Source organism: Colletotrichum scovillei, assembly GCF_011075155.1.
Source record: "Colletotrichum scovillei strain TJNH1 chromosome Unknown Contig00011, whole genome shotgun sequence".
Lineage (NCBI taxonomy): Eukaryota > Fungi > Ascomycota > Sordariomycetes > Glomerellales > Glomerellaceae > Colletotrichum > Colletotrichum scovillei.
In genome coordinates this window covers 782,677-808,934 of record NW_023336269.1, presented here as the reverse complement: position 1 = coordinate 808,934, position 26,258 = coordinate 782,677, and the positions used below count along the sequence as shown (strand labels likewise).

The window sequence follows — 26,258 nt, the reverse complement described above, 5'->3', positions numbered from 1 at the left end:
TGATCGGCTTTCAGAATTTAAGCAGTGAGGTCCTGCAACAAAAACTAGGAGTCCCGCTTCACGGTTTTGAGATCGTAAGTAACCTGAACATTCTACTTGCTAGATCTGCTGATAAGAATGATTTTTGCCAGTTCGGCCCACAGGAACACCAATGCGAGCTCGGGTGGTCATTTGAACAACATGCATTTGGAGGCACTGTGTTTGGACTTGTCCCCAAACGCGATAGAAACTTGCTCAGCATAAACTATGCGCCATTGATTCTATCCATCAACAGGTTTCCCCATGTATCTGATCCTACACTTACCTATGACTTTCTTTTGGATAGCCCCACCATCAAAACGAGTTGGCCTCTGCCATCGCTTTGGCATACTTCCCTTTCTTCCGAGGCTTTCTGGACTCAAATCGTTTCCAAGTATGGTTATCCGAGCCTGAAGGCACCCAAAATGCTCGAGGTCACGCAAGAGTACGGGAACCAAGGCTTTGACGCACCTTGGTTTTGGCCCATCGAAAAGTCGGCTTGGTTCAAGGAAGACTTCGTCCCTCAAAACTTTCAGGCCGATGAGCTCAAGATGTCAGCGAGGAGTTTGCACAGCCGGCGGCTCAAGTATCAGAGAATGCGTCCGTGGTTCAAAGACACATTCGCAATGTGGCAGATGACGCCTTACAGCCAGGTCGACCCTCGGCACAGACTATCATGTCTAACAATTTCGCTAGTTCGCAGGAACCAACGTGACGAATTTGACACAGATCGTCTAGCCGGTTTCTTGATTTACCCGCTATGCGTGGGCTATAACCAATACGGCGTACTCGACTATGCAGTTCGTCATCGAGACTTTCAAGCTCGCATTCATGATGAGAATACGACGCAGTGGTTCTGGCGGGCCATAGGGTTTCTCTTGCTAGCCTCGCTGCCTGTACGAGTAGAGGAAGTCGTACCGGCGAAACAGCCAAAACGTCTGCTATCGAACCCTTGGACTACCACCCAAAGTCTCCCGCTCAGCCAGTCAACAAAAGACGCTATCCAGGCACAGGTCGAGACAGCAAGTGCGGAACGATGGTTCTACCCGACGTTCAAGTTACGAAGGCGACACTTGCAAGATCCCAACGACCCATATTTGGCACGCAGCGATCGCCACAGTAACATTGATCTAGCAGAGACCGCATTCAATACATACACGTCACTCTGCATAGAGCCAGCCGGTTTGCGAGACGCCTTTGTAGCCGAATGTTCAAGCTTAAGAGCCCAACTGGATGCCGACTTTGCAAACGGCTACACCTCGTGGCTTGACTTCCGTTTTCAAGTGCCTCAATACCCTGGGCAAACGTACGATCGTAGGACACTTTCACTATTGGACTTTCATCGGTCAGGTGCGAATCCTGGAAACTCTCCAGACAAGGACAGTGGAGACAGAGCTACCGAGATATTCCACGGAGAAGACCCGGCAAAATACCCCTCGATAGACTTGCCGGCTTTTGCGAAGGCTGGCATTGTCACTGTACCTTCAAAGCCGGGTGAGAGCCATCAGCGATATCAACTACCATACTACACAGTGGCTGAGTTGTACGATCACGCAAAAGTACTCGGAGATGAGCTGATTCTGGTCGAGAATGGGCATCACCTGGATGTTCACAAATGTTCTGCCATCTGTCGATCGCTTGAGCTTGATGAGGACGAACTGCCCGAGTTCACCAAGCCCACTTTCTACGGCACCCAGTTGACTGATTACGGAGTAGGATGTCTCTACGAAGCTGACATCCCTTCCTTGCCCTTGGGGCGAGTGGTTCGCGTCTTGCGGGAAGATGACATTGCTCAGTGTGATGGAACCGGTGGGGACCCGTTATGGATCCGCATACACAACAGCGTTTTTGATATTACTCGTACGTAGTATTGGAGACATAACGTACATTGATCACCCGCTGACATCAGACAGACTTGAAGTGCTTATCAGAGCCGGCACTACGGAGGCTCTTGGCGAGTAACCCAGGTGGAGACCCATCCCTTGAATTACTACAAGATGGGTATTCTCTTGACGAGATCAAGAAGTCTCTTGCACCGTGGCGAATTGGCATGACGGCCAAAACTCCAGGCGTAGTTGCCGACAAGCATTCCGTCAGAACCTTCACGCCCCAATCGCTCAGACGACATGAATTCAGAGAGACAGGGATGTACGTTGCGATTGAAAACAAGGTTTACAACATCACCGGTAAGTAAATAGATAGCCAAGGCTGAAGAACTAAGAGGGTAATGACTGATCGCATGGAAGACTATGCCGAAACACATCCAGGAGGGCTCCAGTGTTTGGTCGAGAATGGTGGACGAGATATTACAGATCTCTTCAACAAATATCATCAAACGAACCGCGACCGGGTGCTCAAAGGTCTGCAGGAGTTGTATATCGGCAATCTGATCGAACAGCGACAAGAATATGCAGATGATAATGTGGAAAGTCTTGCCAATGACAGACCTGTGCTTCCACATGAAATCAGATTCGGCAGGGAGGTTTACTCGGTGGAAGGTGAGCTTGAATGATACCGTTACGAAATCAGGCTTTTGAAAATATGCTGACTTCCTGATGGTAAAGCTCTCAAAGACTCAGAGGAGCATGAAAAGTTCCCCGACCTTGCAGACGCTCTTTCTCCCTACCTCGGACTCGACGCCACTGAAGCTCTACAAGCAGAAGAGTATGAGGACGGGCCTCTCATGCGCTTTGCTTGTCTCAGGGGCTACATTGTAGCAACAGTTGAGGACATAGGCTACGGCCTTCCAGAAATCGAGCCAGAGGAGCTCAGAATGTTTGATGGACATACCGACGGAGGCCGTGATATTCAATACGACGCATTCGTGGCTTCAGATGGCTTCGTCTACGATTTGACGGGTGAGGATAATTCATACTTTCCCTATTTTTAAGTCTACCTCACAAGTTGCTAACTCGTGGAAACCAAGCTGCGATGCTTTACGGATCTTGTAACCCAGTTTACTCCAAGTTCAAACCCTTCCTCGGAGGTATCGTAGCGGATGAGGAGTTGAGGGCGTACTTGGACACCCATTGCGAAAATCTTATCTGTGCTGTTTTAGTCCAGGAAAAGAACGAAGAGGATGGGAGGCGCATTATCAACTGGGACCCAAGGAAAAAGGTTGCTCGTGAGTAGAGTCGAGTCTTACAATCAGTTTGGGTGAGATGTGATTGATTCCTTTTGTAGCCCGGTATAAGATGCCTATCTGGGCCAACCGCCCTCGAAAGGTTCCGAAACCACCGGCAGAGGATGAGATTGCTCCTCACATCGACACCATAGAAAAGGCCAAAGAAGTTGCAAGAGAGGAGCATTTCGAGAAGAGGGAAGTATTCGAGCCCACTCCGACGGCAACCTTTCTTCAAAACATGATTAATCAACTTGACGAGGTCAATCAGCCCAGCTTCGCTACGAAGCTCGAGGACGAAGAATCTCGAATCAGCTGTAACAGCAACACGAAAGGCAAGGAACCGGAGAGTAAGGCCAGCGGTTCAAAGACGCGGCAATTGAGCAGAATGGAGGGGGATCTCAGACGTCGCAAGGACGAGAAGGTCATGAGGGAGATAGCCAGGACATGGCAAGAGGTGATTGCCTCAGATGAATCAACCTTACCGGTTGCCTACCCGACTCAGAAAAGCGCCAAGCACACAATTGGTGGTGAGCTTCAAGAGAAAGAATCAGAGGAAGGAGAATGTAGCACCCAACAAGACGCCGCTCCGCCCGATATGTCGAGGAGAGCACTCGAGGTCACCAAGAAGCGCAAGCCTGTGTTCGAGATCGATGAGGGCCCTCCGAAGAAACGACGATAGATACTGCTTTGTATTCACATACCAAGCTTGCTTTAGTTTCTGACATTGCCGATATCTCAAGTATCCCTGGGTTTTTCTTGTTGGCGCCGAAATGGTTTGGTTGTTTCCCTCGTTGATGGAGTCTCAAATAACTATTTTCATTGCGCTCGGATGGTTGTGTACTTTATGATAAGGTTTCTTATATAACCACCAGTCTAGGAGAGCTGAATTCTTCGCACTCAGTTTTCGTGACAATGTTCACGTGTTGAACTTGAATGCTGAAAAGACAGCTCCGCAGCAAATCAGCCACGGACTCGGCCGAGATCCCCTTACTCCACTCCGGCCAGCGCAAGCATCGGCCTAGTCTGAATGGTGTCTAGTGATGACAAACCATGACGTGATGGAGTAGCGTTGTCGTTCTATTCGAGGTCCAATACCGACATGGACATTGGGGCCTTTCATTCTTGGGGATTACACATACTCTCAACAACATCGTCCCAATTGCAATAATTGCACTTATAGAACTCAGCTGCACCATGTCTTTCATGCAGGAGCTCACGTCATGGATGTCCCCAACATCGTTGACCCTGTCCAGCCCACCAAAAGCGGGCGACGCGGCCCCGAGCACCGACCAGCTCACATTGCCCAGGGATGGTGGTAAACCCGCTGTAATCGCTTTCCTGCGGCACTGTGGATGCCCATGTTAGTCAATGACCCAAACGATGGAGGGGGGTTTCGTTCTATAGGATCGTCAGTGAGACTTACATACCTCACCCGCCAGTCGCCGAGAAGACCTTCATCACGCTCCGCGAAGCAGCATCGAAGCATCCCGAAATCGACTTCATCGCCGTCTCTCACTCGTCAGAGTCGCACACACAGAAATGGCTGTCCGAGGTCGGCGGACCCGGCGATAAGAACCCGGTCCAAGTCATCGCCAACGAAGAGCGCGACGTGTACGCCAGATGGGGACTCGGCGCATCGAGTTTCTGGCACGTACTGAGTCCCTGGGCGCTTTCGGATGTGTTCAAGCTCTCTCGTGAAGAGGGAATCGCCAACAGGCCCACTGAGAGCGGCAACAGATGGCAGACTTCCGGAGCGTGGGCTGTTGATGGGAAGGGCCAGGTTACGTGGGGCGGTGCCGCCACGACTGCCTCTGAGATTCCCGACGTTGAAAAGGCCATCGAAACTCTGAAGTAGTGTATGTTCTAATTGGTATTATTCATTTTTTGTCACATTAAATCCGACTTTCGGCAGCTCCAGCGGACCAGCCCTGAACCAAACCGACAAACTTTTCAACCTCTGTTGCTTCCGTCGCCCACGTCGTGAGCAATCTCACCACAGCCTCATCATCACCTCGCTTCTCCCAAACGTAAAAGATGAAATGCTCTTGCAAAACCTTGATCAAGCTCATGGGCAGCACCGCAAACACCTGGTTCGTCTCCGTCACTGCGTGAACCGAGAACCCGGCCGCTGCGATACCGCTGGACAACGTCTCGGCGCAGTAATTAGCTATCCGCGCGAGGTCAAAGTAGAGGTCTTCTCTGAAAAGCTCTGCAAACTGCGCGCCCATGATTCTGCTCTTGGCTAGCAACGAACCATGCTGCTTGACGTAGAACTCAAACTCGGTCGCTAGACGAGCGTCCTTGACGACCACAGCTTCTCCAAGCAACGCTCCGTTCTTTGTGCCCCCGATCCAGAAGATGTCTGTCAGCTCCAGGATATCGTGGAGCGTCATGTCGTTTGATTTGGACGCCAATGCCGTACCGATGCGTGCGCCGTCGAGGAAGAGTATGAGCTGATTTTGTTCGCAAACCTGCTTGATTGCAGCAAGTTCATCTCTCTTGTATATCGTCCCAATCTCTGTCGCATTGGAGATGTACACCAACCTCGGCTTTGCCATGTGGGGGAAATGCCAGTTCTCGTCCACCGCGCGTTGAATGCTCTGGGGTGTCAACTTGCCATTGATAGGCGCGACGTTGATAATTTTGTGCCCACTGGCTTCCACCGCACCAGTCTCTCTTGTGACAATGTGTCCCGAGCTTGCGGCAATGGCAGCTTCATGGGGTCTCAAACATGCCGCGATGGATATGGCATTGGCTGATGTCCCGCTGGGGACGAAGAAGATTCCAACATCATCGCGGCCCAAGTGCCGACGTATCCGTTGCCTGGCAAGATCGCAGTATGAATCGCCTCCGTAGCCAGCTTCTTGAGAGGTGTTGCCGGCGAGAATGGCCTTGAGCAGGGCCGGGTGAGCTCCTTCGCTGTAATCGTCCAAGAAGCTGTAGCGAGCAGTCGCCGTGGGAGCGGGGAATTGTGAAGGCATGTTATGCTGTATGTAGGCGATGAGACGAAAAACGAAAACGATATTCAAATGAGTCACTGGAATCATGAGAACCTGATCCAGTTTCCCGGTAATTCTATATAGAATTCCCCATCCCCACCGCGAAGCCCACCGAAGCTTTCAGACGATGACAAAATCCGAGCGTTAGTAAGTGGAACGTTAGTCAACGATAGTCAGTGCGATCGCGGTGGGTCAGCGCTCAACAAAAAAAAACAAAGCGTTATCAGACTTTCCCGAAACTACGGATGTCATGGTCCTTGAGATTGCCTGCAAGACTTGACGGTTACATGCGGCGTGACAACGGATAGGTGCGGGTTGACAGTCCGGGGTTCCGGTGTTCGGGAAAGCATGAAGTGTTTGGTTAACCGTGCAGTGCAGTACAATGCGGGGGAAGAGGTGGCCCAAGACACACATCACGAGGCCGTCGTTGAGGAGATGGTGCTGGTGGCATCCATGGAAAAGTCTATGAAACTCCGGTAGGTCTCAACCATGGAGTCGTCGAGGGGTTTCGGGTACGTAAGAACCTTTTGCGATCTTGGCTTGAGAGGTACCCCGTTTGCTGTGAGGTCGTTTGACTGGTCGTAGAGTTCCGGATATTTGGCGTAAAAGGCTGGGTCGATCTTGTAGTACGATGCACCTTTATCCATGTTCAACAGCTTGAACGCTGCGCGAGCATGAGACGGAGACGAGAAGAGAGTGGTGATATCCGGGGCGGGGAGACTGGCTGGGGTATCGTTGTTGCCGGCACCGGATGACAATGACATGGCTGCGATAAGGTCCGTCACCCGGACGTAAACTGTAATTTGAGGCGCGTCGCTTATCAACTCGGACATGACCGCTTCCACCACGTATCCCGAGACGGCGTCGCAAAAGATTTGGTCGATAAGAGGATTGGCGGCGTGGAGCTCTATCAATCGGTCCCGGATCGAGGGGAAGGGTATCCAGTCTATCACGCGCGGGTGCGGGTGCTTCAGTTGCGTGTCGGTAGGCCGATACCGCTGGTGTAACTTTTGGAATGTTGCGCGCGAGGGGTAGAGTTGCCAGGCCGTAAGCTCGATGATGTGGAAAAAGCGCGTTTTGGCGTACCATGCCATGACATCCGGTCGCGTCATGCTGTTAAACATAGACAAGACCATGAGAACTGGTTGATATATGCTGAACATAGGTGTCAGTCTTGCGACCTTGTGGCATAAGGTCTACTCACCTTTGCATCGACGGTTGGCTATCCGGATCGAAGCCATTTGCCGCCAGCTTGCTCTTCAGAAGATGCTGGAGGAGCTTGATGTGGTCCGAGAACGGCGAATTTGATATCGGCATGTCTTTTCTCAGTGCCATGCTCGACTCCTGAGATGCAGCCATGGCAGTCAGGTACGGCTCTATCCCAGTTTGGTACTCGAAGCTCCAGATGTTGGGAATCTGGGTATAGAGGGGACTGGTTCCGGTAACATTGATTAGCTCCGATGATAGAAATGCATCCTCAGATTGACCTGGAGTACCGTCAGTTGCTGATCGATGAATTTCAAGATCTTGAATCGCTTACCTGGACCAGGATGATGGGCAAGCGGCGGGTCAAAGTTCAGTGACGATGTGTCGAAAGGTTCCAATTGCATAGATGGTCCTGGAAAAGGAGGCCCTTCATCATAAGTCTGCTTCTTGTCGTATGTTGAGAGCTGTGACGCATGATCTTCTGTCTCCTCAAAAACTTTACTGCCCTGAGATCCCGTGTCGTTCAAAGTCTTTGACACAGAGTCGCTCAAACCCTGAATGTTGGCAAGCAGTCGCGACATCCTTGCTTGAACATCGACGAGTTGCGCCCGCAACTGCCTGTTCTCACGCTGGAGATCCTCGATCCGCTCATTGTCAGACTTCTGGTCGGTGTTCACTCTGCTACTAAGCTCTCTCATACGCTCCGCTTGCCTGCGACGGAAAGCCTGCTGTGACAATCTGTTGCGCAGTCGTCTTAGGTTGATGCAACCCCTCGTTAGCGATTTTCGTTGGGGGTAACGGGGTGGGTGCTGGCGTCCACCACCTAACTTCACCTACTTTCGTTCTTGTTCACTCATTGAAGAGCTCTTATCTTCCTCGTGGGAAGTGTTCCTGGAGGGCGGCATCATGCGCAGATTGCTGAGTGACTCAAAGCTCTCAACTCCATTCTTCAGTTGGGAGTTTGTAGGAGGAAAGTCGCAGACTCATTTCTGTCGCACACTAGACGATCAGGTACCTTACTGGCGCCGTGGAGACCTGCTGTCGGCCCCACCACCGAATGCTCCGTGCCGGGAATGCCGTCACGGTGGCACGGTGAGCTTGCTCTTCGGGCGCGATCGGGACTCCTTATGGTTAAAGGGCTAGTTGCATCGATTTGGATAGGTTTTCAAATGCTATATTTTTATGTAGGTCTCCCCAGTCGTGTCGGGACTCGGTAAAAGACACGAGATGTTGTCCGCCAAAGCTAGCGAATCCAGACAAATAAAGGAGAATATTACATGTCTTTCCGCGAAGCATGTCCTGAGATCTACCAAAGCATTGATCATGCCTCTAACGGAACAGTGACGCGGTCAAACCAGACAAGCGGCGCATCGCCCCCCTCCAACCTCAGCCCGACACCAATTTGCGAGACCTTGCCAAGAATATCGACTTTGAACTCAACGGGTACGCATAGTATCGGGATGCCAACTGTCTGTGCCTTCTTTCCTCCCATGTATCCTCGACCAAGCCAATGATTGCCAGACATTGGCTCGAGGTATATCATCGGTGCAAGGTGCGCAAACGCCTCCCCTCCCATTCCGAGAACACGAAGCTCGCATATCTCAACGAAATCCAAACAATCCAAGACTACCTCGAGAGTGCCATACCCAGTGTTATGAAATTCCCCGACGTGATCTGGGATGGGCAATGTTGGTAACAAAGGCGGGGTCGGAAGCGAAGGGTACAGCTCGCTTGCGCAAGTCCGCAAATATTCCAGCTCAGCCTTCTTCCTGTCTTTGTACCTTTCTTTCATCAGACCTCCGAATAACCAAAGACCTTGGAGGAAACTTACTGTTCGTTCATATCCGGTCTCTTGTATTTAGGAATTCCTAAGTGTTCCGAGAGAATATGGGTCGCAATCACCTGCGGAGCCTTGACATCCGTATTAGTGAAGACAACCACGCCTATTTGCTGCGAGGGTATCATCATCATCATCGAGATAAACATGTTGACTCCACCAGTGTGGAAATACACCTGCTCGCCCCCCAAGATGGCGGTGTTCCACCCCAAGGCATAGCTCACAGGCCCAGTAAACGGTGCCATCGCAGGAGCCACCAAAGTGCGCGGCGTCTTCACCTCTCGATGTCCCGCCTTGGAGATCGGCGCAGACTCAGTCATCATGATGCGCAGGTACTTGGCATAGTCGAGGACGTTTGAAATGATGGAACCTGCGCCTTCTTCGCCAGAAGAAGGTTCGTGCGGTAGTTGCAGGTAGCTTCCGTCATCTGGATCGTAGTAGTACTCCTTAGCGAGAACCAAGCCACTTCTTTCGGCATCTTTCAGAGAGAAATACGTCTCGTTCATGCCCATAGGCTCCCACAAGTACTCCCGGAAGAAATCGCCCAGCCATGACCCAGTCAGGACCTCGATGAGATAGCCCATAGCCCCGAACATCTTGTTGTTGTACAAGAAGGTCGTGCGTGGTTCCGCAGCCATTGGTAGATGCCTTAACAGGCGGGTAGTTCCCTGGGCCGTGGTGGCTGGTGCTAAATCATGGGAAGGGTAGCCTGTCCGATGGCTCATAGCGTCCTCGAGAGTGATGTGAGCCGTAGCCCACTCATCGCTGAGAACAAAGTCATCGCGGAGAATGTGGGACACCGGTGTCTTCCAATTGAGTCCAGGGTACACTGACGAGGTCGCGCTCGCATTGTCGATGAGGAGGGAGATACCGGCGGCAGTGAAGGACTTGGTGGTACTGCCGGTGTAGTAAAGCGTGTGTGGAGTGACGGGTGTAGAATTGAGAACGGCGTAGCCATAACCCTAAGAACATCAGTTCACCATTGCCAATTTTGAAGTGTTGTCAACTCTTGCGCTCGAGACCACGCGAAGTTGAAACGGGGTGGGGGGGGGCGATCTTTACCTTTGCCCAAGTGTTGTTCCCGTCGACAATTGCAACGGCTAGACCTGGGGCATGCCACTCCTCCCGAATTCGCTCAATGAATTCGTCGAGATCCTTTGACACTACGCGAGGCACATCTCCGATAGCTTGGTACTCATCGTGGAGGGGGCGCTGTGCTATGTCTTGTCCCAAGGCTTGGGTTGCCCATAGGGCCGCGATTGGAAATCGGAAATGCTTCATCTCAGTCAGTGCATCGCATTCAGTAAGAATGAAGGTGTGATTAAAGGGTTGAAAATGCCACGAAGCTGGGTTGCGACTTAAGTATGAGAGCCAAACAGATGCCGTAAGCCCCTGTATGTAAGCCCGGAAGAAAGTCCCCTCACCAGGCGTCTAGCTACGCCGTAAGATATGTCTCGGGACCAATACTTGGTGCGGACTTCCCATTGCCTCTTTAGGAAGGTGGTTCACCACATTGACTTCATTGAAGAGGTGAGGCCTCAGCGACGTCGACACTGAGTCACCAGACTCATCAATGGCAATCCATGTCTAGACCGGGGAACGGAAGCTTATGCACCAGACACAAAAAGATTGAAAGAGAACGAAACAATGGCAAAAATTGGGACAAAACATGGAATCAGGTTTGTCATCGTATAGATGAGGGCTTTCAGTCACTCTGGAAACAAAGCCGTTCATTGTTGGCGTCCTCGGCCACCCCTCGACTTTCTCGAGATAATGTCGTTGTCCTGAGGATCTTTTTGTTCCGAAGTCTTTCTTTATATCAGAGCCCTTTGATAACCATGAGACCACACTGAACCATCTCGGCACCGCGAGAATTGATTAATTTAAGTGCACTCACCATGCAGTCATATTACGAGTTTAGAGAAGTCATCAGACTCATCTACAACGCATCAACTCCCGACAAAACAAGTTCAAAAACTTACGCGAGAAGAAAACCCACCGAAAGACCAGACCGAAACACCAATTTCCAGAACCTTACTCTCCCCTCCAAAGTACCAAAAGCAAGACAAAATGGACGCAAGCAACGCTGCTTACCTATTTGAACAGCTCAGTGAAGAAGACAAGCGACACTTGGCCAGCCTCTCAAAAGCCGATATCAGAAAATTGGCGCTTCTGGCCACAATTCGCCTGTTTTCTCGCGGGATTAGTGTTATGCCTACCCCCATAGAAGCGCAGCCAATTCCGGGCACCGACGTGGCCGTACCTTCAGACAATCTCGACACCCAGGACCACCCAGAACAAGGCAATTTCTGCAATGATTCCACATGCCCTTGCAACTCCATCAATTCCCCTGGTGTCCCCTCCGACCCCGCCGACCGCTCTGCTCCCCAAGAAGCGCTTCACGGGTTCATCTTTGGTGGCAATCCAATGTTCCGGACTGATCATCAGCTTTGCGCGGATCATGCTCGCATGTGTAGAAGTGAGTACTGGTCTGAGTCAGAAGAGTCGTCAAACTCGGGAGAGTCACTCGAGGATGATAGTGAGACGGAAGAACTCGAAGAGCCCGTCAGAATTTCGGTAGATGATTACATCTATCTCGATGAGGATGGAAACGAGCTGGACTCTGAGGGGCCTGGGCTGTCGGATTTGAGATACGACTTTGAGGGTATGGTCTGCTCAACCGAGGGAAACGAAAACAAAGGGTAAGGCTATGAAGATGGCTGAACGCGCCCTGGCAGGGGGGTGACCGTAGAGCGAGCGTCCATGTTGCAGGGCACTTAGTATTTAGGGGACGTAAAGAGTAGAAGTAGTAATGATTGCATGAAACTAGCTTTCATGACCTCAATTTCCTTGTAAGTTTCTCGTTCCCTTCCTGTGTATTGGGGCCCCAAGAGGGCTGTGAGCGTACAGGGCTAGATGCCTTTAGAAATGATGGCTCGAGGGGACGCGCCCATAGCCTCCTCAAATCACATGACAATCTGATGAGGACGTGGACCTTTTGGCCAATAGGGCTCAGGGTGTTAGGTGTCGAGGCTGTAGAACTATTCACCCTTGACTTAAGTAAATATCCGAGAGATATAATTGCCCCGTAGGACGATGAGAATGGCTAATAAAGTAAAGTAACTCTCGGCAGTTCGCACTTCGGGAAATCGGGTTGATGGTATCATCAAAGCAGGTAATCATTTTGGATATCTATGCAACCGGACCACATAACTCCCATTGCCGTATCCATCTCACGCTAGAGGAGCTACTTTGCAGAGGTAGCTAATAAAACACGAGCAACACGAGGAAACCACGCCTCGAGGCCCAATAATGTACAAGAGTCCCGAAATCCGCCGTCGCTTTCCCTCCGAAAGATGGCGCAAATGGGCACCAGAATGAATCATACAGAAGGCTCGCTCTTGACGGCTTCTTGGGCACCAACACCCTCCACGGTACCACCGCAGAGCTGGGCTAACAAAAGATCGTCCACATCAGCTATAGCCGAGTCTGCAAACGGGTCGTCACTTTCGCCCACGCCGGGAGTATTTGCGGAATCTGCGCCTGCGTCCTGGCTAGGTCTGGCGAAGCGTTTGGCTGTCTGCTCCAGCTTATGGTACATCTCTGCGCGAAGCAGTCGCTCAGCACGGGAGAGGCCGGTAGGCTTGGGATCCTTGTCGACACCGATGAGGACATGCAGATAGTCGCGGGCGAGCAGGCTATAGATGTCTTGAACTTGCGTAGTCAATTCGTCCTGAAGTCGTCGGCATAACGCCTCAAGCTGCTCCTTGACGCTATCAGTGGAGTAGCGGAACATGGTAGCGCTGGAGGTCTCGACGTGGCTGACCATATGATTCTTCATGCGAGCGTAAGAGCCAGGGCCTATTGGTAGTTAGTTGACGGATACCTGGAAACAAGCGGTGGCAGGCTGGCTTACCTGACTCGGCGACACAAATGTCGTAAGCCGGCTGCATTTCCCGCTGAACAACAGGGTGGAAGCCGCGGCTAGCCTCACGCTGCAACTCTTGGACGACTGTGCGAAGTGTCCCAGGGATCTCTCTGAGACGGGCGGTGTGAGCTCGCAGCTGCGTACTGAGCATGTTGATGCCGTTGTAATCGGCACCCAGTTCTTGGGATCGTGCAATGACGCTGCCATGGAAGCCCTCTAGTAGAAGGCGAGCGCTCATAGCTCATAGCGAAGCCCTCAAAGGCCGATGGCAGTCGACGTTGGAAAGCCCGTTCCCAACCACTCGCTAGCTGTCGAGAGATCGGCTCGAGCAGCTCTGCGTTGAAGTCGCGAGGACCAGATGCGCCCGAATAAACTCCCGACCGGCGACATGTTGCCTTGTACGTGGCCCAAAACATTCCACCTTCGCTGCGATGGGCACCCCAGCCGGATGCCGTAGGGCCAGCCGCGCTGGCTGCCATAGGAATCGATAGGTCAAAGTAGTCGTAGATGCTCTCCGACAGGGCGTCTTTCACGGAAACGATGCAGTTATCGACAGCTTTGGCGAAGTCCTGTCGCGTGTCAGTCAAGGGGTATAACATGAGAATGAGTGGGAACTCACATTGTCCAGTGTAGCAAGCTGCATTCGCACACGGGTGCCCTCACTCTGCAACTCTCGTTGGCTTAAGTGAGACCGCGATCCATCGTTGGCAGCCCACATCTTCATTGAGTTGAGGAGTTGGCTGAGTTCGGTGAGGAAGCGACGGCCACCAGCAGCGCGGCCGCCTTCGGTGAGCTTCTTAGCGTGCTGCTGAAGTTGAGGAACCTCTGTTTCGTTGACATCCCGGAAGCCATCATTGTTGAAATCATCCTTCTGCAACCGTCCCCGCATCTTCTGGTAAGCGCGGCTGCTCACACAGAAGACGGGCAGGTTGCGGGCGACCTCGTCATAGTCACGGATATCCTCGTCGGGATTGAATGTTTCTTCGTCTTCCTCGATTGCAGCCTCTTGATCCAGCCTACGCAAGTTAGCCTGTGTTCATTTCGGCGAGGCCCCAAATTGACGTACTCCTTGATACCCATGGCAAAGTCACGCTGAATGGCGCCTTTGGAGTAGTTGTTTCTCCCCTGGATACACACCGCCTTGGCTGCCCCAAGCAGCCGCTCTTCCTCTGCCTGAATACTCTTGATTTCCTGCCGCATGTTGGACAGCGCGGCATCCACCTCCTTGCGTCGCTGTCGGATTTCCTTCTTCTGGTTCTTCAGATCCGCCAGCTTCTCATGGATCTTATCCTCTGTTAAAGGCTGCCGGTTTTGGCTGTCGGGGTCGTTTTCCTTATCACTATCCGAGTTGTAGTCCGAATCATCTGACTCGCTGCTACTGGAGTAAGATGACTTGCGTTTCCGGCTCTTGGATGTGGTAGCTCCACGTTTGCGTTTCTTGCTCTCTGAGGGGGCGAAGACGGTCTTTCCATCCGCATATTTACTGGCGAGGTCGTCCCACTTGTCCCAAAGCGTGTCAATTTGCTCCAGGCCGTCGACGAGGTCCGACTTCTCTTCCCTGGCGTCATTGAGCTTTCGCTTGAGTTCTCGAAGTTCGCCCCGTAGCTTCTCGATCTTGGACCAAGAAGCAGAGATATCAGACTCAATATCAAGACTTTCAGCAGCCTCAGTCACTGAGATGTCATCTGTTTTCGAGCAGATGAACGTAACAGCCGAGTAGATACCATCGTACTTGAGTTGGCGCTTGAACGAATCACCCAGGAGTGACTTGGCTGTCTTGTCGTCGACGGCTCTGTTGATAGGAGCAACAATCCAAAGACCGGTGCATGCCTTCATGTAGTTCTGTGCGACCGCAGCACGAGCTGCGTTGGAGTCCTGGACACCAGGAAGATCGACAATGACGGCACCAGTAGATAGGGCGTTTGCCTTTGTAAATATCCGGACAACTTTGATCAGGGGCCAGAACTCCATGGGAACGTCCTTCTTGTGCGGGTTCTTCTCCTTGCTATCCACATAGCGCTGCATGCTTGCGTACAAGTCCTTCGCGGTGGTTGCTCGCAGCTTCTTGACGCTGCCAAGAACACGGGCGACAGCAGGCTCATTGACCAAACGGTCAGGGTCGCTCTGAGCAATCATCTCTTTTGTTTTATTAGGGTAGACAGACTTTATCTTGGCGTAGGCGATGCCTGCCTCGCTGTCTTCGTTAGAGCATTCGCGTGAAATGTTCCCGCTATCGTCGAGAAGATCAGTGAATAGAATCTTGAGCTCCTTCTTCCAGTCCTCGACGGAAATGAACTCAATCTCTGAGCGATAGAGCTCCTCGGGGTTCTCGGAGTCGTTATAGGAGATCTCAGTGGGCGAAGCGGTACAGGCGCGCAAGCAGTTGGTCGGTAAAAGTCGCTCCTCGTCGAGCAGGGCGTTGATGACAGAGCTCTTGCCAGCACCTGTGTTGCCCACGACGCCAACAATGGTTTTGGACGGCCGAGAGCGGGCCTTGAGGTCCTCAATTGCCCTGACCCATGTCATAGCCTGCGTGCCTGGGAGAGAAGCGGTGAGGCTGAGGGGAACCTTGAGGCTTTCGAGGACCTCTAAGCCGATCTTGACGCCTTGTTCAAGTATCTCAGGGGAGGTTTCTGTTGTCCATTGCTCCAGGAAATCGGGGACTTCATCTTGGGCGGTAGATTGCTCAGGTTCTTCGACAGAAGTTAGACCTTCGTTGGTTGGGCTGGCGGGGTTGAGAACGGGGTCGGCTTGCTCTTCCTTGACGACTGCCGCAGAGCCCGGTTCAGGCTTGATATGAGGAAGAGAAGCATTGGGTTGGGCAGTTGCTAAAGATGGGACAGCGGTAGATGCTGAAGGATTTGAACTTCCTGCCGCCTGCTGTAGGACCGTATCGGGGACCCTGGGCAGTTCGTGCAAGTTGACATTCGGCGGCTCGGCCTTGACGCCCTCCATCTTAATTCGGGGCATCGTCAGGTTGGTGGTGAGTGGCGTGAAAGGTGACTAAGCCAATGTGGTCGACATGTGAGGCAAGCTACCGTAGGTCGACACTACAGAAGCTAAGGCCGAAGTGCAGGTGATGTTGACCGAGAATCTGATTCATGGAGTTCTGTGCACGAGCGAGCCTAGATGTCGTCAAGCAGCCCTAGACGGATCGTGGCGGTTTAGACAGTCGTAATTATTGAGACGCGACGGGACGAGAAGCAATTAGTTTTCGCGTCTTGGGCTTGGGCGGGGCAGGAACACCTCTGGAAGGATGGAAGTCGCCATCCCTGTACGTACCCCTGTCGTCCCACGCAGGAAGGGGCCCCTTCCCATGATTGCTTCGGCAGTGGCAGATCACGTGCCCTCATCCATCTCAATAGGTACGTGATTGATTGGTCAATGGCCCAGGGCGGGTCGTGGCTTCCTGCTATTGTCGAACTCGGAATGCCGTCGCAACGGACGTGTACTTTCCGCTGCGAGTTCTGCTCATCTGAACAGCAGGTCAACAAATGGAAGGTAAACCCCGGACAGAGACAGCAGGAAAGTGCTCAGGGTCTGAGGCTCTGCTCGAAATACAAGGCAGGATGCAAGATCAGCTACAAATCATTGCCAAGGACTTCAGTGAGGGACGAGAAGGATCCAATCAGGTAACACACTGTCACAATCGTATTGATGACATGAGATTTCATCTTTCTCAGCATGATACGCATACCGAAAAAGCCTGTAAAGTCAAGCAGGCACACAGCAGATGTGCTACCCCGAACGCGAGGTCCTCGGCATCCCACTTAGAATTCGGTGAGCCTCGGTGTAACCGGTGTACGGTAAGGCGTCTGACTCGCGACCTCCCCAATTCGTATTCGGTGTTGCCGAGGCGCAATCCAAATTCCTCACGATCTCCTTGTTTTTCCGTTCCGCAGGTTGATTTCTCCAGCATTTTGTCTTGGCCCAGCCCATGTGAGGATTTTTGGATAAAAACTCAATTGTTGCCAGATTTGTCTGAGACAAGTGACGATCATCAGCCCTCAGTCCTCACCGACGATAACGCCGCTTTCCCCACCTCCGCTCGTTCTCGCCCTTGCCCCGTCTCAGCCTCCCCTCGCTATCCACACAACAAGCTTTCAACAACACCTCATCAGCCACCAGCCTCACCTCACCCTTATTTACCTCCCTCAAAGACCACATCATTCCAACAATGGGCTTCATCGGCGCGACGGCAGCAGGCCTCATGGCCGGCCTCCACGGCTACATCCTCGTCCTGGAAATGTTCCTCTGGACCTCGCCCCGCGGCCGCAAGGCCTTCAACCTCACCGCCGACTTTGCCGAGAAGACAAAGACCCTGGCCGCCAACCAGGGCCTCTACAACGGCTTCCTGTCCGCCGGTCTCGCCTGGGGCATCGCTCACCCCGTCCCCGAGTTCGGGCGCCAGCTCCAGCTCTTCTTCCTCGGCTGCATCGTCGCGGCCGGCGCGTACGGCGGCGCCACGGCGAACCCGCACATCTTCTTCATCCAGGCCGTTCCCGCACTGGCTTCCATCGGTGCCGTTCTTTCGGGCTACTAAGATTGCAGACAGGCAGGTGGTGATTTGTTTTGGTTTGGAGGAAGCTGAGGCTGACTGATGAGTGAGACAGTGGCGTAGTGGGAGGTCCGACTTTGTGTAACCTGACGAAGCTGCTGCCCTTGGGAGAGGATGGAGATATCGTCTTGAATTATCTACTGTATTAACTACTAGCGACTACCTGATAGAAAGCAATGGCCATTCGATGATTTTCGCAACGCTGCAGTATGATGAGTAGGTACCGTGCTAACGGTAGAGCCAAGGCATCAAAGCTCTTCCTTTTCACCCCGCCTCCGTCTCTCCTCGGCTCTGAGCTCTTCCTGGTAAGCCGCCTGCTTGTCCGTCCTCTCCTTTCTGATGCGGGACTCCTCCCTGAAGGCCTCCATCTCCTTCAAGTGATCCGTCTCAGTGTACTCCTTCACTTGCTCATCCGGGTTGACCCAGTCGTAAGGGACACGCTCCGTAATGAGATCACGGTAGACAGGCTTGAACCCCGGGTTGCCCGCCAGCTTTCCTCCCTCGACATTGCGTCCGGCCTTGATGACACCGTCACTGAACAGCGATTCCCAGAAACCGCGCTGCTTCTCCGTGTCCGTGTGTACCGGCGCCCAGGCCATCGGTTTGGGCGGGTGGTCCTTGAGGTACGATACCGCGCGATCCCTGCGCTTGCGATAGGCCTTGTACCTGGCTTCCGCATCTGTTTTCTGTGCGGGAGTCAAGTCCAGCTTGGATGAACCGGCTTTTTGTCCTGATGCGCTGCCTTGTCTGGCAGCCAGCGGCGGAAGACAAGTTGTGTCGAACCGAGCTTCCCATCGCTCTGGTTTGTCGCTGGCCCCAGCGAGCGCCGACCAGTGACCGTGAAGCGTCTTGGCACGCTCATGTAAGTCGTGGGGCTCTTCTGGGATAGGACTATGATGTCCGCCACGATTGGCAATGGCCATGATGGTCCTGTCGACGCCGGTCTCTTGGATGACTAGCCAAGTGACATCTTGCCGCGTCTCCAGGTTGCGTAGCATGGCAGAGTACGTGTCGTAATCGTCACCCGGGAGCGAGGTCGGGAGCATGCCGTCCCGGAGCGTGTCGCTGATGAGGAGCACCTCCCGGATGGTTGAGTGAACGGCCGAGTCAGTCGGAAGGTCCCGCCAGGGATTTGTGGCTGCGTAGTCTTCTTGACCCGGCTTGGATGAGTCCAATAAGAATGCCCTGATGAGATAGAGGCCGACGCCAAAGAGGGCGAAGAACCTCACTTGTCGACTTTTGAAGAATGCGATGAACATTCGTTTAGGAGCGCCATGGTCGGCAAAATCTTGGGGTAGCAGTCCGGACTGCGACATCTTCATCTGTAGCGAGTCAATTACTTCAATCTTGTCTTCCTCTGTCGTTGAAATTGATGAGATGTCGTTCGACAAGCTCATACCGTGCGGACGAAACGCTGGGGAAGGAGTCCGTGATAAGACTGGACTTAAAGTCTAAAAAGGAGCTGTCTGAGCTTCCAGGTTTGAGATGACTAGGCAGGCAATCTAACACTAGCGTGTCGGAGCCGGCTCGGCCGATACAACGTGATGGGAATCATGATAATCACTATTCAGATCTCACAAGAATGGAGTTTAGATGACAAGGCATGCGTGGGAGCTGCAGCACGTGGGAAGGGCAGGATAGCGCTGCTCATTCATGGGAGATTTATGATCTGCTAAACGTGGGTTTGAGTCGCGGTGTCGCCTGGATGGAACCTTCTCACAGCATATCATTCGATAACTGGCTGCGGTTAAGAGGGTTGCTCAGAGAATCTATTTGCGGCGACTGAGTAATGTTGAGGCTGATGAGAACACCATGAGGTCGTCTCAACGTACGAGCATGACGTTCGCGCGTCGCACCAGGAAGGTGAGAATATCGCAGGAACGAGGGGCAACCAAACATTAACGTCGTCTCGTTTTCTGGCGTGTGATCGTCTCCTCGTTTGGTTTGTGCCTGAGCAGAAACGGCTGCCATTAAGATACCGTTTGACCGCATGAAACAGACCAGAATGTTTAAACTCTCCCTTGAACTTGTTCCAACCCTCTTGGCCAATGAGGCTAATGGAGGGGGTTAGGGATGCGAGTCGTGGTGAGGTAAGACTGGGGAGCGAGACATGAGATGAGATGAGGAGGCGGGCGACGTGGAGACTGAGTGAGTGAGTGAGTGAGTGCATGAGCATGAGTGAACAGGTAAGAGACTAGGAGGTATTGGATGAGATGCGGATACCCGGAAGGGCTGGACTGTGAGTGGCATTCCTTTTTTTGTCTTCTTCCTTTTGGCAAGCGTGTTCTCTCTCGCTTATTACGCAGTGGTTTTCTTCTGCGGGTACGACAACCTGGAATTGAGAATGCTGCCCTTTCATGTCAACTTTGGTCAAGAAACCCGACTCATCTTACTGATCGTCGCCCGACAGCTCTTAAGAGGGAAAGGAAAGATGAGAAGCTAAGATAGGCAGAGAGGCCGAGTTTAGTGTAAAAGGTCAGTGAGCTCTAGGGGATGACCCCTGAAAAGTTTAGCCAGATTTTAGCATCCGATCCAAGTGCGAATCCCAGCCCAAGCCCTGCAGCAAAGCCCGATGGCTCGAGGTTGGACTGCCCTGTATGGGGTGACTGGCTGCCCTGCCTTAATTGTCCGAGCTCTTGCCCTGCGTTCAACGTCAGTGTGGACGCCCCCAGGGTGGGGTCACGTGTGACGCACGTGATGCAACCATCGTCATTGCTGTCTTGCAGCACAGCTCCGGCCTGACAATTGGTGGAAGGTGCCTGCCTCACTAAGGTAGGCACCTTGGGTACCTTGGGTTGCTGGAGTAGGTAGGGTATCACAAACTGAAAATGGAAGGCAGCGAGGGGAAACGGCAAAGGCAACAAGTCAGCAGGAGCACTGCATTAAAGCACGAAAACAGGCAGTAGCTGCGTAGCATTATGTACCTGAATATTAATCTGTACCTTCCTCGAACACAAGGCCAAGTCTCCAACGTCATCCGCTCTTACCTTCCTTTCCCCGGTACTTCCATCCAGAAAAACGTGTGGCCGGGACCGGATAAACCACGGGCAACACCTTTTGGGGGCTTAGCGGCTGTCCCGTCCCCACAGTTCCTCCCTGGTCCACACCATCGTGGGTCCTTCCTAGCTGGCAATTTTCCTTTCAAACCTTTGATTTTTTCGACGAGACAGCTCACCCTCCTCACCCACCCTCGCACGACGAACCGCATACGCTCGCGAACCGACCTCTCGGTATCTCGATCAATCCATCGTTTAGCAAGCCTGACATCAGCTACCTGCATCTCGCATCACTTCACGTGTATCATCATCTACAGCCAGTCGCGCGCCGACACACCCACAACTCAATTACAGAATCCCTTTCGTGACCTGTCCACGAGAGATCGATCAGCAACTACCGAACCACCAAAAAAATACCACCACCCCTGCGCGCTGTTTGCACACCCCCAGACACTTGCTCATCGCCAGATATCTACTTTGCGCATAATTAACCATGCCTTCGAATCTACCATCAAGCTTCGCCTCGGCCGCCGCCGGCCAAAACGCCAACCGCGACGCGAGAGGCGGTCGACAGGACGGACGTGGAGCTGGCAGCGGGGAATGGTTAGTGACTTTCCGCATTTCGCCCAACAACCCCCATCGCTGCCCTGCTATTTCCTTTGCTTTCTGTTTGCGTCTGGAGATGATGGAGAAAAGTTGGGATTCGCGTGATATTGGTGATGGTGACTCTATAGACCGCCACCTCGTTGGATTCTCGCCACATTGTCGCAATATCGCCAGACATCAGGATGCACAGCGCGGCTAGGATGTGACTGAGAGCCTATACTAACGCCGCAAGCAGGGCTCGACGTGACGGCAGAGTTAACGGAACCCTGACCTTTCGACGATCCTCGACGACGCCTGGGCAGCCATCCCAACCCGCAGCCTCGTCCGAAAACGCCTTCCCCTCGACACCGCTCGATTCCGGCGCAGTTCCTCAGACCCCTGGCGCTGCGACATACGACTATCCAGCCCCTTCACAGTACCAGAAGGACTCAATTGTCGGTGTGTACAAGAACGGTGCGGCGGAAATAGACGCTTCCAATGTTTTTGAATCGGGATGGACTCCGGGACACACAAACGGAAGCGCTGCGCGAGGTTGGGGAAAAACCAACAATAATCACAATTCGCAAGATCCTGCTGCCTGTTGGAACAACCGGGGTGACAACAACCCCGTTGCTATCAATGGCATGTCTGAAGAGGAGAAGGAGGTGCGTCGGTCATTAAGAGCAGGTCACCAGGTAAACAATACTAATATGAGACAGGCATTCGCATCTGATGTCAACTCTACTCTGAAGCCTCCTATCCAGAAACAGGAGGGCACCCAGGGACCGGGACCGAATGGACGGAAGGCGTCGCTATCACACGGTAGCGCTGCCGGATACGGATTACAATCGCCCTCGTCTGCCTCTAGACCTGGTACCCGGCGCCGAGAGACGACGGATTCCAACCCTTTTGGCAGCGGTCCCCTCGCTTCACCGAGCGCCACACGATTCGCTCGCGATGACCAACAGTCTTTCCTGTTTGGTCGCAAGAACAATGACGTCAAGGAGCAGGAGCCAGGCGAGGATGAAGGTGCTGGACAGCCTCAGTCCAAGCCGCCCTTTGGAAACCTGACGCGTAGCAATACGGCGGGTAATCCTTCTATGGGTGCCAATATCAGTTCTCTTTGGGGAGCTTCTCAGCCTCCTCCGGCTGGGGGCGCTGCTGGTGGCGGCGGCGGCGGTGGCATGGGTAGCTTCGGCCAATTCGCTTTGCCAACTCCGACTTCGACTATTGGGGGTGGCAACCGTGGTGGAAGTCGCTTTGCAAACCTTATGAACAAGGAAGGCACCGACAGTCCCGCGATCAAGCCTAATGAAGCCTCGACCCCAGAAGCAACCCGATCTTGGCGATCCCGGCCCCGAACCGATACCGATCCCTTCGGCGGAGACGACAACTTATCTGGCAGCGCCGCACTCGGAGGTGCTCGAGATACCAGTCCCCCGCCGATCCCCAACCCTACCAATATCGGGATGTTCGAGACCCCGGTCAAAGGTTCAACTTCGGATTTTGGCATGTCTGGACTGAACCTGGGACGCCCCTCGGAGAACGAGCCTGGCCCAGCGAGCCCGTCGGAAACGAACCCTTATCGCAGCCCGCCGGCCGACCGAAACGAATCGCAGGAGGAAGGATCGGGTGAGAAGCATCCCGGCGGGGCGGCTGTCGGCGCTGAACAAAATCCTGGCTTTGGCACCGTGTCGCGCGGCTTCCCGACACACGCCTTTGACGGCAGCGATCGCAGTCAGACCAGTAGCGCTGGACCTAGAGGTTACGCCTCAGGCTGGCCCGTCCCTTTGTCTACGGGCACTCCCGACCGTGAACGCGCCGGGTTCGGCGGCGGAGTTTTCGGCAATGCTCTCTTCAGTCCTATGGGCACTGATCTCCAGTCTCCCGGATTGTCGAGCATCGGAGGTGGCGTCTTCGGCCCGGCTAGTACCGGTGGCCTCGGTGGCCCAGGCACTATTGGCCGCAGTAAGTTGGGTTCTCTCTTCCCAGCTGCCATGCAAGCACAAATGCAAGGACACGAGCAGGAGAACTTGAGTGATTCGTTGCCCGACCTTCGGCAGAGCAACCCTCTCGGTGCGATCGGCCGTAACAACTTCAGTGTCGCGCCCAGAGACACCGGCAGCCCTCTCCGCAGCGGCCGTGGAGGAGTCTTTGAGGAAATGTTCCCCTCTGACCCTACCCGAACTCATAGCGGATTTGGAGGTGCTGACCACCCTGGCGCTGCGGGCATCGGCCACCCCCAAGCATTCACTCCTGGAGCTTCCACCGGTGGCGAGTTTGGGTCGACTCCTGTGCGCCAGATGGTCATGCCTGACCGTATGCGCTGGGTTTATCTCGATCCTCAAGGACAGGTTCAGGGCCCTTTTAGTGGTCTCGAGATGAACGACTGGTACAAGGCCAACTTTTTCACTCCCGATCTTCGGGTTAAGAAGGTTGAAGACCCCGAGTTTGAGCCTCTTGGACAGCTCATCCGCCGCATCGGAAACTCTCGCGAGCCTTTCCTAGTTCCCCAGATCGGCATCGCCCATGGCCCACCGTCTCAGGCTGGACCATTCTCTCCCAGCGGCAACACCGGTGTCATTCCTCCTCTCAGTGGTGTCTTCCCCAGCTTTGGTAGGACTTTGACCGCAGAGGAGCAGAACAACCTCGAGCGAAGGAAGCAGGAGGAACAGCAAGCGATGGCACAGCAGCGAGACTTTATGATGAGGCAGCAAGCCATCACCCGACTGCAAGGTCAAGGCCCAGGTGGTGTCCCAGGTTCTTTGCACCACCAGCACAGCGCTCACAGCTTGCAGAGCCAACCTAGCTTCAGCAGCATCTCCTCGCCTATTGGTCCTCACACCCAGCAGCCGCCGATTGGAGGTGGAGCTGGCCCGACGTCTGGGTTTTTTGACTCGGCTACCCAGCAGGGATCTTCTCAACCCCCTGTTGGTTCCGGCCTCGACCATTTTCGTGAAGAGGAACTTGCCACACTGAACGCTTCCGAGCGCCAGATGCTTGCGAATGTTCAAGTCCCGCCTAGTCTTGCAGGTCTTTTTCCTCAGCAACCGGTCGGCGCTCCCGCGAATGAGGGCAACCTCCGGAACCACCTTCCCGGTACCGAGCAGCTGGACAAGGACGAAGAGGGATTTCGTGAGCGCCTGAAGGAGTTTGAGGATATCCGTGCCGAACGCGACTCCGAGCAGTCCCAGGATGCCACTACCAGCCAGAGCATTCAGGAAGATGTTCAAGATGTTTCCGCTCCTGCCATGGCTCAGGCTATCAGCAACGAGCACCACAAGTCCCCCGCCCCTGGCATGAAGGAGATTATGGAGGAGGAGCATCAGCTCTCCTTGACTCAACGGGTCCAGCAAGCTCAAGCTGCCGCCGAAGCTGCGAAGAACGCTGCTGCCGGCCTTCCGATGCCGTTCCCTCCCCCCTTGCCTGCAGCTGGCACACCTCTCCCGGCCCCCACCGCCCAGCGTGTCCGTTCCAACTTGCCCGAGCAGTACAATCGTTCCCAGACTGGAACTCCCGACACTGGGTCCGCCACTGAGCCCCCGCCATTGGCTCCTTGGGCCAAGGAGGCCGCTAGTCGCAAGGGACCTAGCCTGAAGGAGATTCAGGAAGCTGAAGCGCGCAAGGCTGCCAAGGCTGAGGAGGTTGCCGCGGAGCGTCGTCGTTTGGCGCTTGAGCAAGAGGCTGCGGCTCTTCGCGAGCGTGAGAAGGCTATTGTCGCTGCTACCGGCCTGCCTACCACCAGCACTTGGGGTAACGGCTCCCCTGTTGCCGCCGCCAGCCCTTGGACCAAGCCCGCCGTTGTCAAACCCACTCCGGGCACCAGCACCCCCAGCAAGCAGAAGACTCTTGCGGACATTCAGCGTGAGGAGGAAGTGAGAAAGCTCAAGGCTAAGGAGGTTGCCATCCAGACTGGACTGGCCACTGCTGCTGCCGGCAAGCGTTATGCCGACCTTGCGACCAAGCCCAATGCTGCTCCTGGCCTCGGACAATCCAGCACGCCCGCCCCGCCTCCTGGTCCCGGCTGGGCGACCGTCGGAGCCGGCGGTAAGGTCAAGGTGCCCACCGGACCTGCCTCTCAGACGAGATCCGTTAGTGCTGCTGGCGTAAAGCCGGTCCCGGTCGTTGCGAAGCCGGCTGTCAAGCCTGTTGCCACCGTGATCGCGGCCGCTCCTGCCAAGGGCAACGTTGCCATGGATGAGTTCAACAAGTGGCTCCACCACGAGTTGTCCCGCGGCCTTAACGGAGTTGATGGTAAGTCATCCATTTCAATCCAGACCCAAAATCCAGTGCTAACGTCGTGTTTAGTGGACACTTTTGCTGGCATCCTTGTTGAACTTCCCCTTGAGGATGGCATCATTGCAGACGCCGTTTACGCCAACTCCAAGACGATGCACGGAGCACACTTTGCTGAAGAGTTTGTTCGCCGCAAGAGACTCGCCGACAAGGGTATCGTTGAGAAGCAAGGCGCTGTCGACAGTAAGACGGGCAGCTCTTCCAGCGGATGGAACGAGGTCGCCAAGAAGGGCGGCCACAAGGAGACGCCTCCTGCCCCCGCCGGAGATGCCGGTATCCAGGGCGCAGGCTTCAAGGTTGTGCCCACGCGCAAGAAGGCGGGAAAGAAGAGCAACTAGGAGCAGCCACCCGCTGCCGCTGGTGACGCTGGTGTCAAAGGCACCCGCAAAAATGCGAGAAAGAGGAACAATTAGAAAATGCTGTGGGAAACTCGCGGCGGAAGATGGCCTGAGACTCCCTGATTAAGCGATGCTTGACGATCATGTCTAGACGGCGAAGTTGTGGCTCAGGATTACTGTAATTGGTTCACAGCGTCATGTAAGCGCTCTGTTGTAGCGATAGGTAGCATGTCAGAAAGCATTGTTGTCAGAGCGTGTACCATCTTGAAATGTGATTCCACTTTTGGCTGACTTGCAGCTTTATGAGATGAGCCATGGCGAGTGAGTATTTGAAGTACCTTACGTGAAGTCGAAATTGAGGTACCTAAGGTAA

At 53.8% G+C, this 26,258-nt stretch overlaps 9 protein-coding genes across 9 annotated transcripts; 4 read left to right on the top strand and 5 right to left on the bottom strand.

The window, feature by feature from the left end:
- Positions 1 to 653: 653 nt before the first annotated feature.
- On the top strand, positions 654 to 2,530 carry HER10_EVM0010952 (putative cytochrome b5-like Heme/Steroid binding domain-containing protein; the record flags this gene model as incomplete). Its single annotated transcript, XM_035480396.1, has 3 exons — positions 654 to 1,878; positions 1,932 to 2,204; positions 2,265 to 2,530. 3 exons carry the CDS (start codon positions 654 to 656, stop codon positions 2,528 to 2,530), a joined length of 1,764 nt encoding a protein of 587 aa, XP_035327265.1.
- A 1,743-nt stretch (positions 2,531 to 4,273) lies between these two features.
- HER10_EVM0000842 (uncharacterized protein) lies at positions 4,274 to 5,085 on the top strand. The gene is made up of 2 exons (XM_035470609.1): positions 4,274 to 4,502; positions 4,582 to 5,085. The coding sequence occupies exons 1-2, from the start codon at positions 4,337 to 4,339 to the stop codon at positions 4,995 to 4,997; spliced, it is 582 nt and encodes a 193-aa protein (XP_035326493.1). The 5' UTR covers positions 4,274 to 4,336; the 3' UTR covers positions 4,998 to 5,085.
- Positions 5,035 to 6,123, bottom strand: HER10_EVM0008241 (beta-eliminating lyase; the record flags this gene model as incomplete). Its single annotated transcript, XM_035477771.1, has 2 exons — positions 5,035 to 5,504; positions 5,565 to 6,123. 2 exons carry the CDS (start codon positions 6,121 to 6,123, stop codon positions 5,035 to 5,037), a joined length of 1,029 nt encoding a protein of 342 aa, XP_035327045.1.
- A 431-nt stretch (positions 6,124 to 6,554) lies between these two features.
- On the bottom strand, positions 6,555 to 8,252 carry HER10_EVM0005536 (uncharacterized protein; the record flags this gene model as incomplete). The annotated part of the gene is made up of 4 exons (XM_035475149.1): positions 6,555 to 7,296; positions 7,358 to 7,628; positions 7,682 to 8,100; positions 8,185 to 8,252. 4 exons carry the CDS (start codon positions 8,250 to 8,252, stop codon positions 6,555 to 6,557), a joined length of 1,500 nt encoding a protein of 499 aa, XP_035326862.1.
- A 416-nt stretch (positions 8,253 to 8,668) lies between these two features.
- On the bottom strand, positions 8,669 to 10,465 carry HER10_EVM0006560 (penicillin-binding protein; the record flags this gene model as incomplete). The annotated part of the gene is made up of 3 exons (XM_035476143.1): positions 8,669 to 9,128; positions 9,179 to 10,146; positions 10,247 to 10,465. 3 exons carry the CDS (start codon positions 10,463 to 10,465, stop codon positions 8,669 to 8,671), a joined length of 1,647 nt encoding a protein of 548 aa, XP_035326921.1.
- A 1,892-nt stretch (positions 10,466 to 12,357) lies between these two features.
- Positions 12,358 to 16,420, bottom strand: HER10_EVM0001889 (uncharacterized protein). Its single transcript, XM_035471623.1, has 3 exons — positions 14,179 to 16,420; positions 13,732 to 14,128; positions 12,358 to 13,681 (listed from the first exon to the last, which is right to left on the bottom strand). Exons 1-3 carry the CDS (start codon positions 16,080 to 16,082, stop codon positions 13,175 to 13,177), a joined length of 2,808 nt encoding a protein of 935 aa, XP_035326571.1. The 5' UTR covers positions 16,083 to 16,420; the 3' UTR covers positions 12,358 to 13,174.
- An 869-nt stretch (positions 16,421 to 17,289) lies between these two features.
- On the top strand, positions 17,290 to 17,655 carry HER10_EVM0011212 (uncharacterized protein; the record flags this gene model as incomplete). The annotated part of the gene is made up of 1 exon (XM_035480649.1): positions 17,290 to 17,655. The coding sequence occupies one exon, from the start codon at positions 17,290 to 17,292 to the stop codon at positions 17,653 to 17,655; it is 366 nt and encodes a 121-aa protein (XP_035327291.1).
- Positions 17,656 to 17,918: 263 nt separating this feature from the next.
- On the bottom strand, positions 17,919 to 18,986 carry HER10_EVM0005255 (uncharacterized protein; the record flags this gene model as incomplete). The annotated part of the gene is made up of 1 exon (XM_035474877.1): positions 17,919 to 18,986. One exon carries the CDS (start codon positions 18,984 to 18,986, stop codon positions 17,919 to 17,921), a length of 1,068 nt encoding a protein of 355 aa, XP_035326844.1.
- A 1,683-nt stretch (positions 18,987 to 20,669) lies between these two features.
- Positions 20,670 to 25,974, top strand: HER10_EVM0000032 (GYF domain-containing protein). The gene is made up of 4 exons (XM_035469829.1): positions 20,670 to 21,269; positions 21,508 to 21,916; positions 21,971 to 25,505; positions 25,560 to 25,974. Exons 1-4 carry the CDS (start codon positions 21,160 to 21,162, stop codon positions 25,883 to 25,885), a joined length of 4,380 nt encoding a protein of 1,459 aa, XP_035326407.1. The 5' UTR covers positions 20,670 to 21,159; the 3' UTR covers positions 25,886 to 25,974.
- The last annotated feature ends 284 nt before the right edge of the window (positions 25,975 to 26,258 follow it).

What these genes read in the sequence shown, in the direction of transcription:
- HER10_EVM0000842 (XM_035470609.1), top strand. Translation starts at nt 4,337, where the DNA reads ATGTCTTTCATGCAGGAGCTCACGTCATGGATGTCCCCAACATCGTTG. An exon ending in GCGGCACTGTGGATGCCCAT is followed by an intron (nt 4,503 to 4,581) that starts GTTAGTCAATGA and finishes CTCACCCGCCAG; the next exon opens with TCGCCGAGAAGACCTTCATC.
- HER10_EVM0001889 (XM_035471623.1), bottom strand. Translation starts at nt 16,082, where the DNA reads ATGCCCCGAATTAAGATGGAGGGCGTCAAGGCCGAGCCGCCGAATGTC. An exon ending in TTTGCCATGGGTATCAAGGA is followed by an intron (nt 14,129 to 14,178) that starts GTACGTCAATTT and finishes TAACTTGCGTAG; the next exon opens with GCTGGATCAAGAGGCTGCAA. An exon ending in AGCTTGCTACACTGGACAAT is followed by an intron (nt 13,682 to 13,731) that starts GTGAGTTCCCAC and finishes GACACGCGACAG; the next exon opens with GACTTCGCCAAAGCTGTCGA.
- HER10_EVM0000032 (XM_035469829.1), top strand. Translation starts at nt 21,160, where the DNA reads ATGCCTTCGAATCTACCATCAAGCTTCGCCTCGGCCGCCGCCGGCCAA. An exon ending in TGTCTGAAGAGGAGAAGGAG is followed by an intron (nt 21,917 to 21,970) that starts GTGCGTCGGTCA and finishes AATATGAGACAG; the next exon opens with GCATTCGCATCTGATGTCAA. An exon ending in CGGCCTTAACGGAGTTGATG is followed by an intron (nt 25,506 to 25,559) that starts GTAAGTCATCCA and finishes CGTCGTGTTTAG; the next exon opens with TGGACACTTTTGCTGGCATC.